Raw genomic sequence first — 22,795 nt, 5'->3', positions numbered from 1 at the left:
TTTGAGACAGGGTTTCTCTGTATAGCTCTGACTGTCCTGGAACTCACTTTGTAGACCAGACTGGCCTCGAACTCAGAAATCTGCCTGTCTCTGCCTTCCAAGTGCTGGGATTAAAGGCGTGCACCACCACCGCCCAGCTCTAGTTGATTTTGTATCCTGCCACTTTGCAAGTGTTGGTCATTTCTAGAAGTTTTATGATGGAGTGTTTGTTATTTCTTATGTATAATATTACATTTTCTGCAAATAGGGCTAATTTGATTTCTTCTTTTCCTATCCGCCTCTCTTTATTTTTTCTTGCCTTATTGCTCTGGCTAGTGCTTTGAGCACCATACTGAAAAGAAGTGGGAGCAGAAGACTGCCCCCCTCGTTTTTTTTTGTTTTGTTTTGTTTTGTTTTGTTTTGTTTTTGTTTTTTTGAGACAGGGTTTCTCTGTGCCGTCCTGGCTTTCCTGGAACTCACTTTGTAGACCAGGCTGGCCTCGAACTCAGAAATCTGTCTGTCTCTGCCTCCCAAGTGCTGGGATTAAAGGCGTGAGCCACCACTGCAAGGCCATGCCCCCCTCGTTTTTTATTTTAGTAGGATAGTGGGTTTTCCCACTCTTGTTAGGATGGTGTCTGTGATTTTGTTGTATAAAGCCATTATTATGTTGAGGTAGACTTTCTCCTGTTTTCCTACTCTTTAGGACATTTATCATGAAGGCATGTTGAATTTTGTCAAAGGTCTCTGCAGTGTGTATTGAGATGATCATGTGACTTTTGTCTTTAAGCTCATCTATGTGATTGTTTGCATGTGTTGGCTTACGTATGGTGACCTATCCCTTTATCCCACGAAAAAGGCAACTTGATAGCAGTGCATGATCTTTGTGATACATGCCTGAATTTAGTTTGCAAGTAAGTGTTTCACTGAGAAGATTTTCATCTATGTGCATCAGGGATCTTGCCTGTAGTTTTCTTTTGCTGTTGTGTCTTTATCTGGTTTTGGTATTTGAGAAATGCTAGCTTCACAGGATTTGGAGACGCTCTTTATTTCTTTTTTCTTTTCCCTATCTTTCTTTCTTTCTTTCTTTCTTTCTTTCTTTCTTTCTTTCTTTCTTTCTTTCTTTCTTTCTTTCTTTCTTTCTTTGAATAGTTTAAGAAGGACTGGATGCAGATCTTTGAATGCATGGCATCTGCTGTGAATCTGTCTGGACCTGAGCTTTTTGAGTTGGAAGGTTCTAAATTTCTGTTTTGAGCTCCTTACTGGTTTCCTATAGGACTGTTTTTATGACCGTTTTTCTAAATTAGATATTTTCTTTATTTACATTTCAAATGTTATCCCCTTTCCTGGTTTCCCCTCAGAAAATTCCCTATCTCCTCCCCCTCCCAACCCACCCACCAACCCACCCACTCCTGCTTCCTGGCCCTGGCATTCCCCTAGACTGGGGCATAGAGCCTTCACAGGACCAAGGGCCCCTCCTTCCATTGATGACCGACTAGGCCATCCTCTGCTACAAATGCAGCTAGAGCAATGAGTCCCACCATGTGTTTTCTTTGGTTGGTGGTTTAGTCCTAGGGAGCTCTTAGGGTACTAGTTAGTTCATATTGTTGTTCCTCCTGTGGGGGCTGCAAACCCCTTCAACTCCTTGGGTCCTTTCTCTAGCTCCTTTATTGGGGATCCTGTGCTCCGTCCAGTGGATGACTGTGAGCATCCACTTAACTTTGATGATTTTCATGAGTCTAAAACTCCATTTATTTCTTTTAGATTTTCCAACTTAATGGAGTACAGATTTTAAAAGTATTTACTTATAGTATCAAAAATCTTTTGGTGCCTGTTTTAATCCTTCCTTGTTCATTTCTGAGCCTGTTAATATGATACTCTTTTTCTTTTGATCAGTCTTAAGAATCAGTTCTTAGGTTTGTTGATTCTTGATACTGTTTCTCTTGTTTCTATTTCACTAATTTATGACCTGATATTGATTACTTCTTCCAATCTACCAGATTTGGGCTTAGTTTGTTCTTGTTTTAAACAATGGCTTGAGTTGCACCATTAAGCTATTTCTCTGTGCTCTTTCTTTCCGATTGTTTTGATGTGGGCACTTAGGGCTGTGAGCTCTAACTTAGGGCTGCTTCCATGTGTCTCGGAGGCTTTGTTCTTCTTCCACTCACTTAATTTCAGTAGTTTTACATTTTCTTTCTTAATTTCTTGTTTGACCTACCCAGTAATATGTTGTTTAATCTCTATGAATTTATGTAATTACTAGAGATTCCTTGCTATTGATTTTAAGCCTTATTGCTTTGTGGTTACATGAACTTACTTCATTTTTTTCAGATTTTTTGTTATATTTTAAGGTCTCCATTAGCGAGGCACCCATGAGCTGCTGAGTCGACTGTATTATTCTTCGTTGTTGTAGAATATTCTATACATATGCGTTAGGTCCATTTGGTGTATGATGTCATTTAACTCTGGTGTTTTCTGTTTAGTGTTTGCCCAGATGACCTGCCTGTTAGAGAAAATGTGGTGTTGAAGTCACTGATTTTTATCAAACTGGGTGCACTAGAGTTTAGTTCATATGGTTAGGATAGTAATGTCTTTTTGGGTAATTGTTCTCTTGATTAGAATGAAGGATTTTCCTTTCTCTCTTCTGGTTGATTTTAGTTTGAGGTCCATTTTGTATGTACTTATGTATGTACATGTATATGTATGTATGTATGTATGTATGTATGTATGTATGTATGTGCTTTTCTTCCCTTGCAGATTTCCAGTTGGCTTATATGAACAAATAGCTACATTTGTATAAGTCATATGTTAATGTAGTATGCTTAAGAGAGGTGCAATTAAAGATTGTTCCTATCTGAAAGAATTACAGGGATGGAAATGGAGAGGAGCCTGAGGAAAAGAAGGTCCAGTGACAGGCCCAAAGTGGGATCCAGCTCAAAGGGAGGTCCCAAGGCCTGACAATATTACTGAGGCTATGGAGTACTCACAAATAGGGACCTACCATGACTGTACTCTGGAAGATCCAACAAGCAGCTGAAAGAGTCAGATGCAGATATTTGCACCCAACCAATGGACAGAAGCAGTGGACCCCTGTTGTTGAATTAGGGAAGGCTGAAAGAAGCTGAGGAGAAGGGTGACCCAGTAGGAGGATCAGCAGTCTCAATGTGGACCCTTGAGATCTCTCAAACACTGGACAACCAAACAGACAGCATACGCCAGATGATATGAGGCCCCTAACACTTGTTTAGGGTACAGCAGAGGACTGCCAGGTCTGTGTTCATTCAGAGATGATGCACCTAACCCTCAAGAGACTGGAGGCCCCAGGGAGTTTAGAGGTCAGGTGGAGTAGGGGGTGAGGACATCCACGTGGAGACAGGGAGTTGGGAAGGAGGTATGGGATGTGGAACAGTCAGAGGGTGGATTGGGGGGCGGAGGGGAATAAGATATGGAGTGTAAAAAATTAATTAATTAACTAATTAATTAATTAATAAAAAATGACAATAGCCCTAGAAGGGCTCTGAACCAGGAATAAAAGCAAAAAACAAAACAAAACCAAAAAACCAAAAACAAAACCAACCAATCAAACAAACAAACAAAACCCCCCTGATATTTGTTGTTTTTTTTATATATTGAGTATTTTCCAGAAACTCACTGGCCAAAGGGCATTTATAGACACACATGTATTTAAAGATACACCTTCTATATTATTTTTGACTTTTCTTGTATTCAAGAAGAGCCCAAATACTAAAACAATATATCCTTCAGCTTGATCAACAAATCCTGAATTAAGCATGAAAGACTTATGCTTGAAAATATAGTTTTCATACATTAAAAATTTAGGGAAATTCTACATAAAACTAACTTGTGGAAAAGCATCAAGACCCTGATAAAAGTGATATTTAAGCTTTTCTGTTATATCTTTAAAAATTACTTGAGAATCTTGTACATATATGCAATATATTTTGTTCATATCCACCTTACACCTCCATCTCTTCCAAGATTTTCAATATGTCAATCTCACCACTTCCAACTCCTTCCAGTCCATCTCCCCTCCCTACCTCTAAATCCCCTTCCTGATTTCATGTTCTCTCTTGTCTGTCTGTCTGTCTGTCTGTCTGATAAGATACTTAGTACAATTAGTCCTGTCCATATATCATGGATCTGGGGCCATCTGCTGGAGCATGGTCAACCTATTAGGGGCCATACCTCTGAAAAATTACCCCATTTCCCTAGCTGCCAACAACAGTCAATAGTTCTCAGCTAGGGGTGGAGGAGTTCATGGACCCATCCCTGATTCATGCTAGATGGTCAGTTGGCTTGATCTTGTTTGGATCTTGTACAGGCAGCAATAGCTGCTGTGAGTTGATGAGTATGGCTGTCCAGTCGTGTCGAGAGGACACTTTCTCCCCAGTGCTTCCCAAACTTTGGCTTTTACCCTCCTTTCGGCATTCGGCAATGTGGCTCTGAGCCTTGTGGGGAAGGGAACATTCCATAGACACTTGTCCTCTGCATTTTGATCAGTTGTGAGTCTGGTGAAGATCTTTGTGCTGTAGTATGTTTTGTGATCAAAATCTGATACACGTGTTAAATGTATCAAATTGTTTATTGGCTGTCTAGTGATATGAGTGATATTTGTGCAAGGAGAATGTGAGATGCAGCGTAGCCCAGCAGTAATGTGGCTTAAAGGGAATGATGCATACATTGATGGCCTGCACCATTGAAGTCACAAAATCAGGCTCATTGGCAGACAAGGTAGAAGAATTCCTTGGTAGAGTGAACAGTGTGAACACTGAGGAGTTATGGGAAGAAATGACTTTAATAAATGTGACTTATAAACCTCAAAGCAGTAAGGTAACTCTGTACCATGTGTTTGATGAGTACCTTTCGTAACCACAGCCATCTCAGCTAATGGGTTCTTTATAAGTTTCTTGCTTATAGAATTACACATTGTCATTTGAAATTGTAATAAGTACATTGTGTAACTTAGCCATGTCCAGTTCTGCTCAGGGGTCATTTACAGTTAAGAGACTTACTCTTCTTGTTTCTTCAAGCATAAGTTAGGGTTTTAACTATGCGTTGCATATGATTTTCTTATACCCAGTGTGGTCATTGTGCTGAGATTGTGTTAACATCCTCTGTACCAGATGAGCAAGCATTTTTATAGAGTTCAGAATATTTACCGTAGAGATGATTGTTTAGCTCTCAGCAGCAACCATTCAACAGATGTGCATCTTCCTAACAAAGAGACAGCAAGAGACTGAATTATGCATTACCTAGCTCAGGGCTCTGTGGATGATGAATTGTGTGTGGAATGTAGTTAAATTATATTCCTTTTAAGAATTCCATTTGGGGAGACTGGCTTTGGGTTTAGAAACCCAAATATAAAGAACTAGAGATGTGAAGGAGTTCCAGCTGAGGTCGCTGTAGGCAGAAGGTACAGGGATGGACGAGACATATATGAGAGATTGCAGAGGAGGCCGTGCATTTAGAGTAGGGCCTGGCATTTCATGGTGGGGGCTATGGCTTGAATGAAGCCCCCAAGGTATGTGTTGGAAATCTCATTGCCAAGGCAACAGTGTGAAGAAATAGGCTTCCAGGAGGCGATTGGATTATGGGAGCTCAGCACTTGTGAGTGGCTTCTTGACATCACTGGAAAAGTTTCACTGTTCTGAGAGTGAGGTTTTTCTAACAGGTAGGCTGGATGTCCTAAGTGGCTCTCACTGACCCATATGTAATGTTGTGTAATGTGATGGCAAGGAGACTCTTGCCACGTGTGAAGCTTCCAACAGGGAGTTCCCAGATGCCAGGACTACCAGGCAAACTCATTTCTGTCCAATATAAATCTGAGGTTTTGTTACACAGCCATAAAACTTATGAAGACATGTAGGAGATGGGGTCCAGTTGATATGGCTACTCATGGTTGAAAAGAGAAATAGAGGGCTTTAGAAGTGTCTCCACTCTTGCCAGCGTTAATTTCCTAGAAGATAATCAAGGAGACCCCAGATAGATGTGGTAAGATCATTATAGGACCATGTAAGGGTAAGTTGACTTTAGATGCAAGGAGACAGAACGGATAAGAGACAGATAGCAGTTAAGCACACCGTCTTCAAGGCTAACATAGTCGCTACTAAGATTATAATAGGTATAACTCATTTCAGTACGAAAATTCCAAGAGCCATTCCCAATGCTCTTTGCTCAAAGTGATGGTAGTGTCTGATGTGGTTTGAATCTGTAGATCCTGGAAAATAGATGAGACATTAATAGAATTATTGAGACACACAGAATTTAACCTAATAATAGAAAAGTACCTCAAAAATGCTTAGGACAAGTGCTGAATGGACATGCAGGGACTCCAAGGAGGACTATTGCACACACTGAGGAAAGTTGTAAGAGCTAAGGGAAGAATTTCCATGGTCCAAGGAAGGGCAGCCCTCACCTTTCCCATGATGAAGGCAAAGAAAGTCCAACCACAGCTGAGTGGGATCTTGTGGACTCCCTCAGCTTCCCAGTCCTTGTCATCTCTCTTGAAAGAACTCATGTGAGATCAAGTTGTATGGACACTTCATTTTCTTACAGAACAGAGTGGAACACCCTTAAGGGTCAGTGTGGATGGTGGCCAAAGGGAGCACTGTGGAGCAGTGAGCCCTCTCAAGAGTGAGGATGGACAATGGCCAAGGAGATCATTGTCTGGAGTGCCTTTCTGGCAATGCCTCTTACTAGCATTTCATGAATGTTGCTGCACACAGTGTGGCTATGTGTGGCAGGGTTGTGTGAGATGTAGCAAGGTATTTCTTGGAACCGGACCAGCTGCACCTGAAGCAGGGGCATCTAGCCCAACTGGGGTTGTTACCATATGTCTTCAGAGGAGAGAAGACCTAAGCTGTGTCCTAATGATGCATGCATGCAGGAAGAGCGCAGACTGAGGAAGTGGACAGTCTTCCAGGCAGAGGGCAGCACCCAGTGTTCATTGCTGTGAGTTCTCCTGCACTTAATTTTCCACACCAGATCACAAGAGCATTAAATGCAAGAGGATGACTTTCTAAATTGGATTTCTAAGAGTGTATGTTAATTAAACAAAATCATGAGCTTTGCTGTTGTATGCATCACCTGTGATGTACTTTGATTGTACTGACACATTACCCTCTTTAAGCTCCTCCCCCATTCTAATAGTCTATCTCCCCTTTCGTGTCTTCTTTTTTTTCCCAGACTTCACATATGAGAGAAAGCATTCTTGTCTAAGTCGGGGTAATGGTCCTTAGCATGATGTTCTCTGCTTCCACCCATTTCCATCCTAATGGCTTGATTTCGTTCTGCTCTGTGGTACAGTAACACTCTATTGTGGATGTGTGCACATTCATATGTATGTGCATCATACTTTCTCTATCCATCTAGCTTTTGGCAGCACTTGGCTGGTTCTAAGTAGATAGTGACTCATATGGTGGTGACTATCAAGATGCAGGTAGCTCTGTTGTGTGATGACTTTGACTCTTCAGAGTGACGTGGCTGGATTGAATGGTATTTCTGTTTTCAATGTTTAGAGAAATTCTATACCTGTTTCCATAGTAGTTGTGCAAGCATACATTCCCACCCCCAGCATCCAAGGGTTCCTTTCTCCTGCATCGAGGGAGAATCTGTACTCCTGTATTGTACACACAGGAGGTCTGGAATTTCTAAAGGATGAAAAAATTCTTGTCTTCACTATCTTGACACCCTGCTTTCGTCTCTGTGTTCCTGACTCCAGGGTGGTTAATCTCTAGCAATTGGGGGTTGACTTTCTGGGCTTAAGTGTGAAGTGGTCAAACCTGGATACCTATGAGCCAACAGAATTTTCCTTTCTTCTCGTTCTCTTTTCCTTGCCCTGTAGTGCATAGAATTTAGGAGTATACGTTTATTTTCAGAGAAAAACTTAGAATAATAGAAGATTCAGTTGATAACAGATTTGAAGGTCATTTTAGGATACTCCTTGAAGGAACCATAAAATGACCCTCATAACAAATAGGGAAATTAAATTTGGATGTTGGCTGGCTGATTTATTACTCACTGCCTTATCATCTCTACAGTGAGCCTGATCGATAGAGGGATAAGATGGGTCAGTAAATACAGAACACCTGGCAGAGTGGTAGGCTCAACAAAACACACATATTTATTTTTCCCTGAGATAATGTGTCTGTATGTAGCCCAGGCTAGCCTCAAACTCACTATGTAGCCTAGCCTGGTCTCATACTAGAGTTCTTCCTGCCCTCACCTACCAAGTGGTGGGGTTACGGGCATATGCTGCCACGCCTAGCATGCCTTTTAGAACTGTAATTACAAATGACCCATCTGTGACATGGTGAACAGGATTGGTCTGGCAGGATTGAATGGGCTGAGGATATTGCAAGGCAGACACTCCATATGCCTTTGCTGTAACAGATTTTCCTAAATTTAAGTATTCTCACTTCTGTGTCTGAGAAGAAAATGTGATACACAAAATGTCAAATCAGCGAGAAAGTTAGGAAGAGCCAGGATTCTGGGAAACTTTGCTTCGCCAGGGCGCTGGGAATGGAGGCCTCGACTGACTTGTTAATGTCTGACTACACACACGTTGGAGGTTGCATTGAGATGGCTGATGGAAGGAGATGCTGGGTTGCTGTGACCAGTGAGGATGAGCCAACCTGACAAGCTGGGCTGCCTTGGTGGATGGATGAAGACAATGAATATGCCTTTCCCTTGTCCATGGCATCTTACTTCCATGGACTTAGGGCCTTCATGAAAGAAAAGCCATGTCAAGAACCACAGGGACACTGACTAGGGACCTTTCGTTTTGAGCTTCCTGTGACCCCTTACCCTTCACCATGGGTACGGAGTGCTGGGTGAATGGTTCAGGCCTCAGGATTTTCTGCCTGGAAGGAGAGGCACCTCAGTGGGATTTTAGGCATTGCTTGGAGAATGGCATCAGGCGAACTCAGGAAAGCTTCCCCTGCCTTTGATTGTTGGAGAAGTGGAAGGAGAGGGGCGGGGAGAGGAGAGCACAGGTGTCAGGTCCCCATTTCTTTCTCTGCAGAAAGTTCTCCAAGCAGAGAGCTGAGGTATGAGAGATAATTGAGGATGACTGAGAGCAACAGGTTTTGCACTCCTGACCTGCCATTCTCTTTCTGTGGAGCTCTGGGGGCTGACTGGACAGCTAGGAGCCCTTTAACAGGGCTGTGAACAGAAGGCTTCCAGTAGGTGGCAGATGCTTCTGTGTCTGCGTGGGTGAGCCAGGGCCACTTGCTAAGACTCCTACTCTTTGCTAAAGCCCAGCAGACCGTGCAAAGGCTATAGATGTGACCCCCAAGCAGGAAGAGTAGGTCATCGTCCTGTAGGCCAGGGGAGGCAGATGATATTTTTGTTAAGGAGCCCAGCTCTTCTCCATACCTCTGATCCTCCCCTCCGTTATCATTTAAAGGAGAGGCACAAGAGAAGATGAGATGACCATGGAGCCAAAATAACCTTCATCATGACACACTGAAAGTTGCTCACATGAACGGCTCCGTTCACGCTCACGTGAGCTCCAAGCAACTAGACATTTCCATTTCCCCCAGCTGTCTGTTATATGTTGCCATAGGAGGAAGAGGTGGTCAGAGTAACTGCAAATGAATTTGAGGAATTGCATCTTCCTACGCCCACTTTAAGGAGGACAGTGAAGTTCCTGTGTTTACTTGGTTCATGTCCAGGACACATTTACTGGAAGCCTTTCTTCTGTGGGGAGGCACATGGCTAATGTATGGCTAGTATGAACATGAGCCTTGCCTCCTGGAGCATGTATCAAAAGCTGACCATAGAAAAAGGAACAAAGAAAGTCTTCACGTGGTTAATGCTGTGTTATAAAAATGCAGTGTTAGGAGGGCATACTGGAGCAGGGATTCCGGTAGATTGAGTCACATCAGTGTTGATTCTGTAACGTTAATGCGGAGGCACAAGAGACAGGAAGGAGTTTTCTCTTCTCATGGGATAAACTTAAAAACTGAAGTTGGTGCTCTGTGCTGGCATGGTCTACATCTGCAGGCTCAGCCAACCCTGGATAGAAAATGTTTAAGAATAACAATGAATGTCATGCAAATGATAAAGAAGCATGGTGCAGTGTCGGTTTATGTACAGCTTAGGCTGTGTCAGGCAGGCTGTGTCATCTAGAGGTGAGTGAAAGGATGAGTGCAGTTGGGATTCAGATGCTACACCATTGTGGAAGGGGCTGGAACATTTGTAGACTTTGGTACCAAGGCAGTGATGGTCTCTTGGATCCTGCCTCCTATATCCACAGTCTGTAACTCTGGAATTCTCTGTGGGATTTTAAAACTGATGTCCCTGCTTGGAATCCAGATTTGAGGTCCCAGGAGCAGTGGAGAATCTCTCCTGGCAGAGAGGGTTGCTATAAAAAAAATTACTACACTTGTACTTAATCCGTGGGCAACCCAGCCTGGAGTGAAGAATCCTCTGAATTGAGAATTTATGCAGCATAGAGTTTTTTTTTTTCCTTTAAAGTCTGGTTTTATCTATGAAATACATTTCCAGAAAAGCACATTTATCTTCGCTTAATTTACAAGGTGAGTTAGCACAGGACACAGAGTGGGTTTTGAGGACAGGGGTCTGCATTGCAGGTCTTACTGCATGGAGTTGTCATAGTTTGCATTGCAGGTCTTACTGCATGGAAGTGTCATAGTTTGGTTCTCTGCTACTTTGATGATATAGGGGCAGGTTCCAAGATGCCCATCGCTGTTTAGCACCAAAGCAACACGAGTGGGAAAGGGTTTATTCGGCTCACACAACCCAGTCACAGTCTATCCCTGAGGGAAGTCAGGGCAGGACCTCAAGTGGGACCAGAAGCAAGAGTCGTGGAGGAAAGCTGATCGCTTGCTCCCTATGGCTTACTTAGCTAACTTCCCTGAATAGCCCAGACCCACCTTCCCAAGAACGGCACCGCCCACAGTAGATTGGGTCCTCCGGCACCAATCATTAATCAAGAAAATGGCTCATAGACATGCTCAGAGGACTATCTGATGGAGACATTTCCCCAATTAAGGTTCTCTCCTCCCAAGTGACTCTAGTTCGTGTCAGGTAGACAAAAAAGCTATGCCTTCAACTGTGTATTTCTCCCTCCCACCACCCAGCAAAATGCCTCACATGTAGGAGGTACTTGATCACTGAATAAATCCAGCATCCACAATATTTCAAGTTATAAACAGCCCACAGCCTATTACTTTTGCTGCATTCTCTTTATTCCTGTGAGAAGAGAAAAAGATTCCAGTTAAGTGTTGACAGAAATAAGAAATCCGGACGCATCACTGTCATTTTCCCATTGTTCTCTGAGCTTCAGAACTCTTTGCTTGGAGTGGATCACATCTGCTATATTTGGAGAGACACAGTCTGTGCAAAGTGGGGTCTTGAGAAGCCTCTGAAGTGTGTCTGCCAAGGCAAAAATAACCACATTCTGCATTTGCCCAGCATTTCCATTGTGTCTGATTAGGAAAGCTAATCAGCCCTGGTTCTCTCCAGAACCCAAACTGCCACTGATGTGGCTACGTTCTCAAGAGCCATGAAACAGCTTTGCAAATATGGTGTGGAAGCCAGAGCTAAGCTTGAAAGTCTTAGGAGGTGTGTGTGTGTGTGTGTGTGTGTGTGTGTGTGTGTGCATGTGTTTGTGCATGTGTATGTGTGTGTGTGTGTACTCACTAGAGTATAATCATGTATGTATGTTTGTGTGCATGCACATGCTTCTGATTAAAAATCTCTGTAACCATCCATGACACTGCTTTCCTAGAGTGGAGGCATGCCCAGAGGCATAGAGAAAGCCACCTTTGTATAATTTTCAAGTAAGAGAAAGACAAATTCACCTCTTATCCCTCATCATAAAAGTCTGAATGGCCACATCTTCTAGAAAGTGTAAAGTAATAGAATTTTTAGAATTTAATATTTCTTGATTCTTTGTGAATTTTATATGCTTCCCATTCCCATTCATCTCCCTGTCCCTTTGTACCCATCCTCCACCCTTGTAACCTTCCCTCCAAAAGAAAAGAAAAATCCCATTGTGGAAGCTGTAGTGTGTCCCAGTGTGTAACACAGTATGCTCTGTTGTCCACACACCTTTGCTTGTAAGTGCTCATTGCTTTGAGTCATTGGTCTGGTTTGAGGCCTCTGCTTTCTGTTATTCTGGATCCTTCTTGGGGCTTCTCTCAGATGTCCTGCTGTTGCCATGGAGATCCTGCAGCTTTGGAGTTCTAGGATTGGCCCTTTCATGGGCTCTAGAAGTTCACCTATGGGGTGGGCCAGCTCATAGCCCCGGATCTGGGCCTGGGTGGTAGACGTAAGCTATTATTTCCTGGAGGTGGAATTGAGATAGCATCATCTAACTGAGAAAGAATTCTGCGTGTATTAGTGCTTAGAAACTGGCATGGAGGCTCAAGCTGATCTGTGAGATAAAAATGGTATCAGTCCTCATTCCAACACTGTAATAAAACAGTTCAGGAAACAATTTGGGGAGAACTTACTTTGGCCTTGGTTTTCTTTTTTTCTGGATTCTGTAATGTCAGAGCTGAGGATCAGAGACAGGAACATCTCTGAGCCCACTGACTAGTCATCTTAATGAATGACAAGCTTTGGGTCCAATAAAACTCTCTGTCTTAAAATAGGGTGAAGACTGGATGAAGAAGAGACTTGACATTGACCTATAGCCTCCACACCTATGTACTCATGGTTACACCCTTTTATGTGTGCACATAACACACACACACACACACACACACACACACACACACACACCATACATATACACCTCCACTTACAGCACCTCCACATACAAAAATAAAGACTTCACAGTTATAACACTAACTGACCAGTAGTAAGTCAGTGACACAAGATGATAACACAAACACTACAGCAGCCTGCACTAGCCAGCAACAACAGCTACAGCTCGGGCTGCCAGACCACCAGCACTTCCGATCAACTGCATATAAATTACAAGCCCTTCAGAGAATTCAGGAGCATACACTTGTAATGAGCTTCATTATAAGCATTAACCCAGGACCATCTCAATGTAAAAGTACTAGGGTTTGGTGTGGGAGAATACCAAGTCTGAGGTTTAATATATCACCTTGTCTGCACATTAATGTAAATCACCGGCCTGAGTCCTCAGCCTGAGCTTTTGTAGCAGAGTGGCTTTTGTCTTGATTTTGCTTTTTGGTTTCCTCTATGTAGATATTCTTGGTGCGATCATTGACCACAAGATGGAACTCAATCTCCAACTGCCCTACAGGTTGGGATGTTGTGCTGATGGACCTGTTCAGAGTCCTGGACTTCTAATCACATGGTTCGCATCAGCTGCATGCTTAGATGCATCTAAACTTTCAGTCATCATCTTAGCATAAATTCAAGAGAGATTAAAGATACTCGCTGTGAATAATAAAGGCACCAATGTTTCCGCTGCTCAGGAAATTTCAAGGGTTTTTTAAATACTCCCTCCCCAACCCCAAATAAATACAAGATGTGTTCCGTTTTGGTGTGTGTGTGTGTGTGTGTGTGTGTGTGTGTGTGTGTGTGTGTGTGTATAGGCTGGCTTTAAACTCTTTAAAGTCTTGCCCTGGTTTTTTGTACCATAGGAGTGTGATACCATGCTATGCCCAAACAGATTCTTGACTGTCTCCACCAGACTCTCAGAGCTAGTTACAGGCTATTTTAACAAAGTTTGACTTAGAAGAACTAGATTATTTCTTCTTCCAGATCTCTACACTGTGATAGTAAAACTTTGCTAGGGAGATGGAGGAACTAGGTAAGCCCTGAGAAGTGTTTGGAATTGTAGACATGTTGATTGTGTTAGGGGAAAAAAATGAAGTTTGGAATGAAGGGTTTCTCCCCTATGTTCCTTACCTCAATGAAACACTTTGTAATAATTTAGCTATGGTAACGTCCATTTTGTATTTAATTCCTCACTTCACAGCCTGTAACTTCCTGGATCTGTATAGTTAATGCTAATATTATTTATATATTCTACATAAATATTAAATAAAATAAATAGATACAAAATATCTTCTAGCTCATACTATGAAGAGATAGATTTTAAGCCTTACTAGGAATTTTCACTTTGATAAAGCATGATTTCCATGCAGTTAGCTCTAAGATGGCTAGAATGGAGCCATCCTCTTCACCTGTACCTGCTCTGTCTCAGGGAGAGGTCTGTTGTCCTGCTCCCTAACCAGTGAGCTGCATCGTCTTCCTATCGCCCACAGGCTGCACATGAGTGAAATGCTAGGGGACTTGTTTGATTCTATGAAGTGAATGCACTCCTGCCGCATAAGGATGCTACCTCCCCCTGGCATGGGAAAAGAGATGGGTAGGAGAGCCAGAGCTGAGAGGAAAGCAAGAGATGGCAGTCAGGGCTTGCTGGAGGGTCTACGGCAGCTAGGTGCTAGGTGTGTATCCCTGTCCATCCGGTGCTCTTTGTTCTTGGAGCCAGTAATGTGGCTACAGTAGCTAGCCAGATCTTCTCTTCCCCATTCCTACTCTGCACCCATTGCTTCATCCACAATCACACGATCAGCTATTGTCTATCATCTCTAAGTTACCTTCCAACCACTTAAGAATTGATTCAAACCAGCGGCCGGAAAGCTGCCATGCAGGCTTTCTTCTTGGGATCTAGCGTCTCTGGGTCTGAGTCCTCGTATCTAATGCAGTGGTTCTCAACTTGTGGGTCATGATGCCTTTGGGGGGGGGGTCACATATCAGACATCCTGCATCTCAGATATTTACGTTATAATTCACAACAGTAGCAAAATTAAAGTTGTGAAATATCAATGAAGTAGTTTTATGGCTTGGGGTCACTGAAACATGAGGCACTGTACTAAACGGTCACAGAGTTGGGGAGGCTGAGAATCTCTGATCTAATGAGACCCTTGTCTGAGACATCTGGAACCATGGCACCTCGGGGTGAACTATAAGTGAAGAGTAGTTTGTTCCTCTTGATTCACCATTCTTGCTCTCCTGTCTTATAGGGTAATACAGGTTATCTATGGGTTCTTTTATGTGCTACTCAGTATATCTGGTTATGAGTAATTGATAGAATGATCAGGGTGTGGCTTATATCAGATATGGAAACCAGAGAGTTCAAAATGCCAGGACGGAGTAGGGGAAGCTGGCTGTCCATCAGCTGTTTCATATTTATTTTCCTCTGCCTCGTGATTACCTTGGTGGGTGGAAGAAGCCTTAAGACCTGCAAAGTGTGTGCCCACAGGTCAGCCACAGACAGAGACCATCCTTTCTGGTTCTCAGGTTTGCTGATTCATCGTAGCTCACCCCAGAGCATGCAGCCACCATCAGTTCAAAGAACCGCAGTGAGGCCACAGAATTGCACAGCACAGATGTAGCTGCTGGGCTCTGGTTTGCCCATGAGGGAAACAGGGTTCAGTGCCCAGATAAGGAAGTAGTTCATGGTTCCATGGCTGCATAGGTGCCTTCAAGAGGCATCCAATCCAGTGGGTTTAGCTTGTATTCATCCACCATAAACTTATGACTGCTGCTGCGATAGCCATTCTTCAGGATTAGGCAAGGTAAGTTTCCCTCAAAGGCTTGGCTATCAATTGTCCACAGCTTTCTGTGGGAGCAAACCAAGGTGCCTGTCCGTTTGCCTAGTCTTGTTCTCTTAATCCTTTCCCTTCACTTTGGTTTCTTTCTCATCTACCAGGTATCTATCGACCCTTCTATCTGCTGACACTGTGCCTGCTTATTTGGGGGGAGCTATAAGCATACGCTTGGCTATTGTGTGGTGGTATCTGCAAAATGCATTAACACAGGGTTTGTCTCAGGAGTCCAAATTTGAAGCCTTCATCATGATGTACCCTGCTATAAATGGCACAGTGTTTTCCTTAGGCAATACAAATCTGTGTTATTTTGAAAATATATCTTCCAGTTCAGGGGTAGGTCAAGAAGAGGTCATGGAGGTAGAAGGAATTTATTTAAATCTTGGCATTGGGGACGATTAACCATTTCTTCATAGAATAAAGTCCCCATAGTGTGGCTCTGTTAAGTATAGGAAGATGAATATTTTTGCATTCTAAAACTTGGGAGATATGATGTCAATCTTGTTCTGTTGCCCCTTATTTGTGTCATGTACTCTTTCACCATTAATAGTAGTTATCAGAATTTAATCGCTTAGGCAAACTATTATTATTCTTAATTATGTGTATGTGTGTGTATATATGTCATATACTTGCAAGTGTCCATGTAGACCAGTGGTGTCCGGTTCCCTAAAACTGGATTTACAGGCAGTTCTGAGCCACCTAACATGGGTTCTAGAAACCGAACTCAAGTCCTATCCAATAGTAGTATGTGCCCTTCACCACAGGCAGTCACTCCATTATTTCTGTCTGTGATGCTTTTTGGCCTAGTCTGCTTTAAACTGCAGGTATCCAGTTCTCTCACCCTTTATAGCCCACACATCCAGTTTCCCTCTCTCAAAAACAAGTCTTCCAGTTTCCCTATAAGACGTTTTCCAGGTCTAAGTTTTCTTTCATTCTTCTGTCCACTCATGTGTTAACTAGCTTGTGTCAGGACTGCACAGCAGATCTCTGCATAGCCAGCCTCCTGCAGCTTTCCCCATCACTCCTGGGTGCTCACCTTTCTTGCCCAGACATCTTCTGTGGCTTCAGATGAAGCCCAGCTCAAAGCTAGCCCTTCTCAACCCAGCATGTCATTTGCAGTCTGCCCACAGCCACTTTCTCACTCAAAGCACAAGTTATTGTGTGACCTCCAACCTCCCTTAACACCTTCAGTCTCACTCTTGGTTTTGGTTATAAGTGGCTACTCACTGCCAGGCGGCTGTGATGCTGTGGATTGCCACTTGATTCCTTAAACTACTTGATATTTTTGAGGACAAGAGACATCTCCTAAACAAGCATCTAACAACTGTCTGTTCGGGTGTGGCTGTTTATGAGTATCACTTACAAAGCAGTGCGGTGCAGAATTGGGGAGGATGTGGTCCACAAAGTAGGAAATATCGGGAGTTCCCTTGGTGACATGGATTTTATGGACATGGTGCTTAGAGGAGTGGAGAGCCAGTACATGGGTGCAGTTCTGGCAACGGACTGTTTGATCCTAGCTAATGATAGCTCTCTGGTCCTCTGTGCTGGTCACTATAACTCTACCTGGGAAACGGGAAGACATCCTTCATGAGTTCCCATCATGTGCCAGGCTGTGGGGCTCTGGGATTCTAGTTTAGGTAACTGTAGTAGACAAAACAGATCTCTGGTGTCCTGGAACTTGGGCTGTTGGATATGGGGAAACATCACAAATAGTGTCAGGCGATGGCAGCGGATGCTGAGGTGGAAAATGAAACACGTCAAGTGGCAGAAAGGAAAAAAAAAAACCTATTCTTTTATTCACAAACGTATCTCCATTTGTCTAAAAGTAGCAGGTGCATTAAAATGTAGCCTGGGTTGGGGATATGGCTCAGTGGTAGAGTACCGGAAGGGCCCGGGGTTCTATTCCTAGCCTACTGAAAGATAATAAATGAGACAAAGCCCAGCCTTTCTAGATTAAAACTCAGGAAGCAGAGCTGATGGGGTAGCCAATATGGAAGCAGACATGGTTTCCTGCTGCCCTTTCTCTTTCATGAGAGGACTTGGCATTGTCTCCCGGCTAGGGTAGATACTGGAGAGTAGGTGGTGAAGGCGGAAGAGGTGAGGGGTTGCTCCTACCGGAAGAGAGAGCCTGGGTGCGGTGCACTCATTCAAGAAGGAGCAGAAAGGGGCTGTATGTGGCCTGTGACCACGACCCCGGTGTGTGGTCTGGATGTCAGCCGACTCCAGGTTTACTACTCCTTCACTGGTCTGCATAGTATGTCCACTGGAGATACTCAGTTCGCCTTTCAGATTCCGCTTTCTCCTGTTAGAGATTGCAATCCTTGTAGTCAACTTAAGATGGTTGAAGCACAAGTGTAGTTTTCCAGATTTTCTCCATGTCAGCGAACAGGTATCTCTGTGGCTAGCAAATGGGAGTTTTCTCCCATAAGATGCAAGTTTTGCAAATGGTGCAGTATACACCTTTTTGATAGAGAAGAGGAAGCGTTAGTTGGATGAATAGTTAAGGAAAACAAAGTTCCACCTGCAGAGCTTTGATTCTCCCTAAAGGTTACTTCTCAAGGTGGGCTGCCTTTTCCCAGAGGGGATGCTGGGTTAAGCTTATGTGTGTGTGTGTGTGTGTGTGTGTGTGTGTGTGTATGTGTGTGTGTGTGTGTGTGTATACACACACGCGTGTGCATACACACACGCGTGTGCACATAGTGTAGTATATACTCTGCCTACACCTAAGAAAAATGCTGGGGAGTTAAGCCCGTTCAGAAGCTTCTAAATAAGGCTTGCTATCAGTTTTACAGAACTGGGAGGCAGGGAAGCTTGTGTGTGGACCACAGGAACTGCTTAAGCAAGGAACACAAGCTACGCGTGCAGCCAGCTCCATCCCCATCTCGCTCTGGGCCGCCAGACTCCTGGGAGCACTGGGGGCGGGCGAGACGGGGTTGCCTTGGGTCCACCCGGCCTCCTGAAGGTCCAGGGCGGCGTGAGGTCTCTGGTAAATCCAGAGCTAGAGAAGCCGGGGAACCTTTTCCACGAATCCAGGTTGGGATGACGCTTGGGGGGGGGCAGGGGCGGGGCCTCACAGGTCCACGGCGGGGCGGGGCTCAGGAGGTGGAGCCTATTTACAGGTCGGGGTGGGGCGTCTCGAGTCACAAAGGGGTGGGGCCTCACAGGTTCAGGGCGGGGCTGAGTGGGGCGGGGCCTGCCGCTGCGGCGGCGGCTGTGGCTACGGTCTAGTCTCCAGGGGCAGCCTAGGTGCATAGGCGGCCCCAGTCTCTCCTGAGCATCCTTCGCGGCTGGTCCCCGCCTGTAGCCTGATCGCAGCCTCGGGCCTGGAGGCTGACTTCTTTGTGTTTTGTTTTCCCCGTGCCTCGTTTCTGCAGGACCCGTTCGTTCTTCTGCGGGCTACAAGAAGGCAGAGGATGAGATGTCCCGGGCCACGTCTGTTGGAGACCAGCTAGAGGCACCGGCCCGCATAATTTACCTCAACCAATCTCATCTCAACAAATTCTGCGACAACCGGATCAGGTAGGAGAACAGGCAGCCGGGTGAAGCTCAATGCTCACATTCATGGGATGGCTTTTCCATCATCCGGCTGGCCCTCAGTTCACTTGCTTCCCCCAGCACTTTGCATCTCTGCCTCCTGCACCCACCTTGAGCCCAGAGATCCACACCCAGCGCCCAGTGGGCCATGTGAACACAGTTGCTGCCTTCTCCTATGCAGAGCTGTGCCCAGCCCATCTGTGGGCCTTGCGGAAGTTCTTCTAATGCCACCGATAAAAGTGAAGGTGTCCTCTCACCCCTGACTGCCTTCCAATAATCTCCATGGTCTCCGTGCAACCTCATTGATGGTTCTCTTTGTCACAGCTCTCTCGAGTAGTTTGCAGAACATCTGTGGGGAAGTGCTTTATAAGGGAATGAATGTGAGTACCACAGGCTACAGGGACTCCTATTTATTTCCCAGTGACCCACTGCATTTGCTAAGGGTCTTCTTACTGGCTAGGAAGTCTTGCCCAGAGTCAGCAGAAATATGAATGGAGGGTAGCATTTTAGTGTCTGCTTTGTGTCAGCTGGCCGTTTGTTAGATGCCTTAGCCACACATCTCCAGTGTCTCATGGAGCAAGTCATTGCCTCCAGATCAGGAAACTGGAGTGGAGAGATGTGAAATGTTGTACTATGCTCATATATTAATAGCTACTAAATGGGGAAGCTAGAAATCAAACCCACTTAACTGACTAGCAAGCAAATACTTGCTAATGTGCAAAGCTTGTTTCTTAACTCGGTGTTAGCACACTTTGAGCCACCATTAAACTTTTGAGCTTTGACCAGCTTCATGTCTGTGAGTGATTTCTGAGGATATTTTAGTGTGCTGCTGCTTAAAACATCCTTCTCAGGTCTGGATTTCCAGAGGTTTGTTTGTTTGTTTTTGCTTCGGCTAAAACTTTGTGGTTAGATATTTAACTATTACAGAGCCTTGGTAATGCCACACTGGCAGCAAGGTCTGGTTGGTCATTTCTATAGCTTGATAGGATTTGGGAAAGAATAACAATGTATATAGGCACATAACTAGCAAGACTAATTAAAAAAGAGACAGTGAAATCTGGAAAAGCCTTGGAGAAACTGGAGCCTCATACGTTTGGCCAATAGGAATGACACACGGGGCTGCTGCTTTGGAAAGCAGTTTGGCCTGCCTCCAAAAGGATCAAGGTAAAGTTACCATAGGATCCAGTAATTCCAACACTAGGTATACACAGCTAGCACATGAAAACAGAGGTCTTCACTAACACGTGTACACAGATGTTCATAGCAGCAAAACTCATGGTGGCCAAAACATGCACTCACTCAGGGATTCAATCAGATGACTCTAGCTATAAAATGTTATGATGTGGATGAACCTTCAAAGTAGTCAATGAAAGAGCAAGTCGTAAAAAGTCATGTGAAATGATATATGTGATATGCCCAAAAGAGAGAAGTGTTTCCTGAGACATTAGTGGTTTCTGGGGCTGGAGAAGGAAAGTGAAGGTGTGGGAGATAGCAAGTGATAGGATGATGGCTGCTACTCCGAATGCATGAAAAGCCATCTGGAGCCCAGCTCTGGCCATATAGTTCTATGTCTCCTCACCTTTCATATTTCTATTGAATTCCTTGCAAAAACACTAAGGTCAATTTTTAAAGAAGTTAAATATTATGTAAGGAGATAGGATTGGAGGATCATTGTCTTTTTTTTTTTTTTTTTTTTATAAACTTCAGTGCTTTTCCAAAGGTATTTTTGCTTAGTTTCCCCAATTTCGGTATCTCTGTGAAGGTTTGAAACAATGACAATAAAATACGGACCCCGCCCCATGCCTGATTTGCACGGGAAGCACACAGCAAGGGCCATCTGGGAAGAGGGAACCTCAGTTAGAAAATGCCTCCATTCGATGGATCTGGAGCCAAGACAGGGGTGGGGGCATCTTCTTAACACATGATTAATGTAGGTGAGTCCAGCCCACTGTAGATAGTGGCATCTCTGGGCAGGTGGTCCTTGGGTGTTTAAGAAAGCAGGTTGATGAGCCACAGAGAGCAAGCCACTAAGCAGCATGTCTCCCTGGCCTCTGCTTCAGTTCCTGTCCCCAGGTTCCTGCCTTGAGTTCCTTCCTGCCCTGCCCTGCCCTGTGAATGCCTCAACATTATAGGCTGAAATAAGTAAACCCTTTGCCCCCAGGTTGTTGTGGTTGTGTGCTTAACATGGCAATGGAAGGAAAAGTAGGTCAGGAGGCAAACATTTAAGAGTAATGGGACCTCGATACCTACCTATATTAGGGCTAGTTTTATCCTGAGAGGAATTCCAAGTGGTTACCTGAAAATATAGTTTCATTTGTACTTTTTTTGAGAGAAGGGTTTGGAATAAGTATGTGTATGTGTATTGGATTGGCTAGAAATAAAGCAGACTTATTACTGTTGTATTGATATATGGATTCATGTACCTCATACTAAGTATTAAAATGATAATTTCTTTCTTACTTTATGGTTTATCCTGTAAGAACTTTTCAAAAAGCACTAGATCTAGACTAAGAACTTTACAGTGTGGTCTTGGAGCTTCTGTAAGATCACCTTGGAGTATATGTTCCAGTTTTGCTGAGTATTAATGGGAATCACTAATGGTTGTCAATGACTTGCAGTTCATTAGGAACTGATTACAAAGCTTCTTGACATTAGAGTTTAGGGCTTTTACAAAGCACTGAGCCACGGAATTGGAGCACTTTAGTAGTGCTGAAGACAAGCTTACAAAACATGGATTTCTTTTAAAGCTGAGCTATTCAAGGGAATGCTTTCATAAAAGGAAATCGCTAGAGAATTTTTTTCTTAGTATAATTTTCCATGTCAAAAGGATGTTTTTCTCATCGTCAGGAACATGGGTGTCCTCAGACTGCCACTCTCCCTCTGGCGCTGGGGATGGAGCCTGCCTTACACACTCTAAGGACATGCTATGACCCTAGGTGTGTTGCTTCTAAATTAAGCTATTTGGAAAGAAAGGGCCTGAGGGGACAGCTGAGGAACCTGATGGTCCACAGACAGGGGTGTCTCGAAGTCTGTCCTCTCTAGCTTAGAGTTGTTCACTCTCCCGACCCCAGGCCCTTTGTGGCTGGGACTCTCAGGGGCCTGACAATTATTCTGTACTTGCCTTTGCAGGCTCTTGGTGTTTGACAGTGAGGAAAGGGGCTGCTGACATCTGGGGAAGTATGTAAAAGATGATGTGCTGAACTATGGCAGGGAAGTGATGTGACTCGAGGAAGAGGCTTGGCCGAGAGTGAGCAGTCATTTCTGCTTGGCCCTGTATGTATAGAATGCTCTACTTGGGGATTCTAAATTCGGTGCAATTGGAATTTAGTTCCGAGAGCTGTGTCATGTGTGTGCAAATCTTTCCAAACCTTGGTCTTGGACTTAACACTGAGTAACCTGCTGTATGCACTGTGTTTGCTGACATTTCTGCTGGGAAGCCAGTGAATTAGCCTTATCGCCATGGTGATAGGTTTTGAAGCAGCATCTTTCTCCTAGGCACTGGTTCTTATCTAAGAGGACAATCACCTTCTTCATTGTTAAGACATTAAGAGTAAAACTTGGGCCGGGCCTGGTGGCACAGGCCTTTAATCCTAGCACTCGGGAGGCAGGGGCAGGCGGATTTCTGAGTTCGAGGCCAGCCTTGTCTACCAAGTGAGTTCCAGGACAGCCAGGGCTATACAGAGAAACCCTGTCTCAAAAAA

At 44.1% G+C, this 22,795-nt stretch overlaps 1 protein-coding gene across 2 annotated transcripts in view; it reads left to right on the top strand.

The window, feature by feature from the left end:
• Atp8a2 (ATPase phospholipid transporting 8A2) overlaps window positions 1–22,795 on the top strand; it is a 514,463-nt gene that overhangs the window by 64,892 nt on the left and 426,776 nt on the right. For both annotated transcript variants that reach the window (XM_029541754.1, XM_021203245.2), the window contains exon 2: window positions 18,935–19,079. In XM_029541754.1, the coding sequence (XP_029397614.1) occupies window positions 18,979–19,079 (101 nt within the window). In that variant the 5' untranslated portion in view covers window positions 18,935–18,978. The remainder of the gene's footprint in view (window positions 1–18,934; window positions 19,080–22,795) is intronic.

This window comes from Mus pahari, chromosome 8 (assembly GCF_900095145.1).
Source record: "Mus pahari chromosome 8, PAHARI_EIJ_v1.1, whole genome shotgun sequence".
Classification (NCBI taxonomy): domain Eukaryota; kingdom Metazoa; phylum Chordata; class Mammalia; order Rodentia; family Muridae; genus Mus; species Mus pahari.
Note: the sequence above shows the minus strand (reverse complement) of the source record. Positions and strands in the feature narration are given on the sequence as shown.